At 36.9% G+C, this 6,013-nt stretch overlaps 1 protein-coding gene across 1 annotated transcript in view; it reads left to right on the forward strand.

Annotated features, from left to right (window-relative positions):
• The first annotated feature begins 569 nt into the window (after positions 1-569).
• The window catches only part of LOC107732594 (mitotic spindle assembly checkpoint protein MAD2A-like), an 8,699-nt gene continuing 3,255 nt past the window's right edge, over positions 570-6,013 (forward strand). Inside the window, exons 1-4 of the mRNA XM_016543961.1 lie at positions 570-774; positions 1,651-1,797; positions 5,488-5,608; positions 5,774-5,877. Coding sequence (XP_016399447.1) covers positions 711-774; positions 1,651-1,797; positions 5,488-5,608; positions 5,774-5,877 — 436 coding nt within the window. The 5' untranslated portion in view covers positions 570-710. The remainder of the gene's footprint in view (positions 775-1,650; positions 1,798-5,487; positions 5,609-5,773; positions 5,878-6,013) is intronic.

The following is a 6,013-nucleotide window of genomic DNA, read 5'->3' on the forward strand; positions in this document are numbered from 1 at the left end:
ACTAATTATTGGGAACCACTGCTCTGTACAGTAATTTACACCATAAAAATTACACTGGGATCATGCCGGTCGAATTAACGGTGCACAACAAAGATTTAACGAAGAATGGTTAAGAATAGAAGGGATACAGCTGCAGCTACTGTAGTGTGGGCTGTTATTTTTTAGATCCTGCTTACATCCGGGCCACTAAACCACGCCCATTTTGTATCCCTGTTTCAACATCTTATTCTGCTTATAATAATATTATCGCCCTTGTAAATTGTTAAAAATACGGGCTGATAACAAAGACTTGGTCATAAGCATTTTGTTGCAAAACATTAATCAGTATAAACTTGTTCTCTCTCTCTCTCTCTCTCTCTCTCTCTCTCTCTCTCTCATATCTGAAGGATACAGGGGTATATTATAGGATTTAGATAGTAGTGCTATAATATTTATTTATAATTATTATTATTTTTTTATAATGTAAAGTGCATTCATTGAGATATAATCCATGCTGCATACTCCGATACAGTAGGTGGCGGTATGCACCTGATAAGTCATGGTTGCAATCCGCCATAAAACTAACAACAACAAGAAGAAGAAGAAGAAGACGTATGCGCCTGCGTCAGACGCAGCGTCTAGATTCAAACTGGTCGGCGGTTAAGAAAAAAACAGGAACAAGTGAGGAGGGCTTAAAGCGTACAGAAAATAACCAAAATTAAAAATCCAAGATGTCCAAGACTTTGAAAGGAATCACTCTGAAAGGGAGTGCGGAACTCGTTGCTGAGTTTTTCTGTAAGTAACGTTAATGGTTTTGGGGCAGATGAATGGGTTTCACGGCGTCGTTGATGTCTGTCCTGGTTACAATAGAAATGGAATTGAAATCGACGCGAATCGTGAGGTGTTTGAAGTTTCGTTCAAAAGACTCGTGCCTTTGCTAATGTTTATCCATTATGACAAGACTTTGTTGTTTTAATCTCAAATGGATGGCTTTAAAAGTAAAGATTTTCTGATGAAGATCTCTAACCATGTAAAGCCTAACATGAAAGATTAACGTTAGTCACAATTTTGTTTTAATGTTAAAAGGTTTGCGCATGTGTTTTGTTGAGTAACAGTTATCATATTTGATACATTAGGATTCTGTAGCTCATGGTAAACCTTTTTTTGCGTCAGAATAACTTATAATGTCAGTAAAATTTAAAGGTGAGCACTTACTGCAAGTGTTCCTCTTGAAATATTGCAAACAATATGTTATTCTTACATTTACTTTATAGAAATCAGTAAAGATATCACAGCAAAAAGGGTACATTTTATAAATAGCCTATGTACTAAAATGCCTTTTACTTGGAAAAAAAAGAAGTATAAACTCAATCAAATGTCAGAAGGCATGTAATAGTGGTCAATAGTTTTTTCATCAAAGTTATAATCATAATTCGAGGCCTTAGACATTTGTGTAGAGAAAATAATACAGTAGCCTTGTTTATTATTATTTTTTTTTTTTTTACAGTTGTTTGTTTATAATTATGTTAGTGTTATCCATTTTTAGCTCCTGCGATCGTTCTTACAGAGCGATTCATTTGTAAAATGAAATACATTTTGGTATGCAGTGGTGTGCTGTGCCTTTTTAATTGTTTCAGAAAATAAATGAAACGGGTCCTTTGTTGTCTGTAGCGTTCGGAATCAACAGCATCTTGTACCAGCGAGGAATCTACCCAGCAGAAACCTTCACCAGAGTTACACAATATGACATGAGCCTTCACCTGACCACAGATGCAAAGCTGAAGAGCTACCTCACCAATGTCATCTCACAACTCAAAGGTTGTTTTTCTTCCATCCATTCTTGTCTGTAAAATAATAGTACCACATCTTGTGGAACAGTTTGTTTGATTCATTAAGACTGGTAATGCAGTTTAGTAGGAGTTGCGTATGATATTCATACAAGTTGCTTTCAACTGTTTTTTTCCGTGTTAAAATTTTACTCTTTATTTTTGAGTGCTGTATTCATATGAGAAAGACTACTAAAGAATACTGCCAGAGACATTATAGCAGAGATGAGCCACTTGGATGTATATGAATAGCAAACTGTAACACTAAATATGTTGACCAATTGCCATTTTGACCAAGGCACCACAATGCTTAATGTGGTAGAATTAATGATAGTTCCACCTTTAGTTAAAAGAGTCGATTTGCATTTATTCAGTTGCTTTGTTAAAGGAATAGTTCACCCAAAAATGAAAATATCAAGCCATCCATGATGTAGATAAGGGTCTCCAAACTTGGTACTGGAGGGCCGGTGTCCTGCAGAGTTTAGCTCCAACTTGCCTCAACACACCTGCCTGAAAGTTTCTAGTATGCCCATTAAGACCTTGATTAGCTGGTTCAGGTGTGTTTAATTGGAGTTGGAGCTAAACACTACAGGACACCGGCCCTCCACGACCGAGTTTGGAGACCTCTGATGTAGGGGGCGACCGATATGTGTTTTTCAAGGCTGATGCCGATACCGATTATTACAGATCAAGTAGACCGATAACCGATATTTGAACCGATATATATGTCTGGTGTAAAAATTAAAATTAATGTCAAAATTAAGAATAACAAGGGCTCTGACGAAAACTACCTTCCCTGGTGTTGGTTGAGTGTAGTACTCCCACAGTAAACTCTTTATTTTTTGGCAAGCAAAGGGTTTACCATTAAAATTAAAACATGGAAGAAATAGCGTATTGTGTGATTATTCTTTTAAACAAAAGTTGTAATAATTGTTGTAGTAGTCAGGGGTTAAAGCAAAAAAAATAATATTTTGACTGAAAATTTTTCCTCGGCCAAACCCCATTCCTCAGCCATACCTGTCACACACCCAGTTTAAGAGCAGTGTTTTTCTTCTTGTAATCAAGAGCGCTTGTACTCCTAAATTAAAAAAATTAAGGAGCACCTTCTGATTAATAATCAAAAATTCTGATCAAAAATTTGCCTTCCTAATATGAGGTGAAGTGATTTACAGGGGCATTTTCTTTTTACCTTTGCAATGGCATCATTTTCATCTGTAAAATTCAAAAATTTCATGAGGAACTTGTTTCTGTAGGTCTATGTAAATGATATGAAGATAGTTTTACTCCAATGAAACTGTCAAATGCTCATGAAGTGAGGAGTCAGAGCAGTTTTGGACATGTTGTTCATGTGTATTTATGTCCTCATATAGTGATACGACAGAAGCTGAAATCACAGCGAGCGTCGCACACTTTGTATGTGTAGAAAACAAAACCGCGCGTCTGTGCCATTTACATACACAGAGACACGCAGAACATGCTGGATTCATATTTAAATAGTATTTTTGCGGCTTAATATTTACAGATACTAGTCCATATTGCGACTCTATTTAAGTGTACTGACCTACTTTTGATTAATTCATCCAAACTTTGACAAATTCCGTGACATTCCGCGTCATACAGTAAATTCCATTTATATGACTGGATTCCGCGATTCCGTCCGCGTTTTCCGCGTCGCGGAAATCATAGATAATATTGAGGTGTTTTGCATATTCAGTGTAACGTTAGTGGATTGGGATCTATTGTAACTTAAGCAACGTCTGCTGCTGCTGCCTTACCTTTGAGAGACAACTGACGCGTGATCACTGAAGCAGCTCCAGTCAGCAAGCACTTTCGGAGTGAGCGTGAATTCCGCACTGATTGGTCGGACTCATGACTCCCAACAAATCAGATGAGCGGTGGGCGGAGACTGCTTTAGGCCACAGAGTGGTGAGTTCTGACAGGCTGCATCAGAGCCAAATAGCGCGTTTCAAAATTAAGTTATTTTATCGGCGAATCGGTTTTGAAAATGACCGATACCGATAATCATAAAAATGCTTAATATCGGCGTCGATAATCGGCCAGGCCGATAATCGGTCGACCCCTACTCTGATGTAGATGGTTTGTTTCTTGATCAGAACAGATTTGGAGAAATTTTGCATTGCGTCATTTGCTCACCGATGGATCCTCTGCAGTGAATGGGTGCCGTCAGAATGAGAATCCAAACAGCTGATTAAAAACATCACAATAATTCATAAGGAATCCATATGACTCCAGTCCATCAGTTACGGTCTTCTGAAGTGAAAAGCAATATGTAAATCTAAATTTCTCCAAATCTGTTCCGATCAAGAAACAAACTCGGACTACATCTTGGACGGCATGAGGGTGAGTAAATTTTCAGCCAATCTCAGCAAAAAAAAAAAAAAAAATAATATATATATATATATATTCCTGTAACATGCCTGCTGCATTCCACCTGCTATACATGCATCCCGATGGGCTTTGTCATATGCACATTCATGAAGAACAACGTAGGTGTGAACACATTTCATAATGGCCCTGAGGAAGAAAAGATATGCCATAATGAAATATTCAATACAGAAGAGCATGCATACATTCATGCAATCAGACTTGCTGTATGACGTCTGTGTGAAGTGTCTCAGCATAAGGGGCTTTCGCACTGGGTATTTATAGGAACGCCGTTATAGGAGAACTATCCAACAGGGTGGTCCCCTGAAAAATAAATTTTCTTCTAGGGTCTTTTTCCTGGTTGCATTCGCACCATCAGTAGGAACTCTCAAGTGATGTAAGTCGGCTGACAGCTATGTCATTTAAATGCAACATACAACAACATTAACAACTGGAGGATGGAGGATGGAAAAGTGCCTGTCTGGACTTCTGCGTTGACCCATCTAGCACTGTTTTCCACATACACGTACATGGAGTTAGTTCATGGAGTAAGTATATGTAAACTCTGGGTTTTTCATGTCTTTTTAGAAATGGCGGGTGTTGGTGCTTATCACACTTTTATCACACCATAAAAAAATTAATAAATAAAAAAATCTATATAAATGGCAAAGTGTTCTTCAGTTTTTTAAACTAAGAATGACTAACTAAGAAAAACTGTTCGCTGAAAGGTTTATTGTGCAGCCAAAAATGGTTCTGCCATGACACAGTTGAAAAAATAATAATAATAAAAAATCAAGGTTCTTTATTGGCTTTCCACAAAGAACCTTTAACATTTACAGAACCTTTCCATTCCACAAAATGTTCTATATAGTGAAATAGTGGAAAAAGGTTCTTTAGATTATTAAAATGTTATTTACACTAATATTTTTTTTTTTAGTAACCAATTTCTGAAAGATTATATGAGCATGACTGTCTAGAGCCTATATTTTTAAGATAGTAGATGTTGCTCAAACTGCCAGGCCATTATGGTAGACGTACCTTTGCACAAAACTCAAATATATAAATATATATATATATATATATATATATATATATTCCTGTAACAGTAGAACACTTGTGCATGTTAGCTGGACCAGCCCAAAAATATTGTTTTTGTATGTTTGAGAGATTTGAGCTGAAGTACAATTGAATTTGTTAAGATTTCAGTATCCCCCTAACAAGAGCTGTACTTTCATGACTAGAAATGGAAACCTGAGCCTGCTTAGTTCTTTAGCATTGTTTGTCATTTTCGTTGCAGAATGGTTGTTTGATTGCACAGTTCAGAAGCTGGTGGTTGTCATCACATGCCTGGAGACCAATGAGGTGCTGGAGCGATGGCAGTTTGATATTGAGTGTGAAAAGACAGCAAAGGAGAGCAGGTACGTAATCAAACTTCATAATATGGAAGGATAAATTATTAATTTTCATATTCAATCACAGCCTTGAAAAATGACTAAGTTAATAGTGATTTAGTCTTAATGTTTTTTACCAAACCACTGCAAATATGAATCGTCATAAAGTATTGTACACTTTGGCTTTTCCAGCGCACCCAGGGAGAAGTCCATAAAAGCTATCCAAGAGGAAATCCGTTCCGTTATCAGACAGATCACTGCCACAGTCACCTTCTTGCCATTATTAGAAACTGCCTGTAAGTAAACTACATGTGATCATTAGATCCATGCAGTCACACCGTCACTGTCATCCTGTGCTATATAATTTGTATGAAATCTTTTTTTTTTTTTTTTTTCGTCGCTGTAACATAAGATTTTTTGTAGTTTTTTTTG

Source organism: Sinocyclocheilus rhinocerous, unplaced genomic scaffold (assembly GCF_001515625.1).
Source record: "Sinocyclocheilus rhinocerous isolate Xijiao unplaced genomic scaffold, SAMN03320098_v1.1 scaffold1994, whole genome shotgun sequence".
NCBI lineage: Eukaryota > Metazoa > Chordata > Actinopteri > Cypriniformes > Cyprinidae > Sinocyclocheilus > Sinocyclocheilus rhinocerous.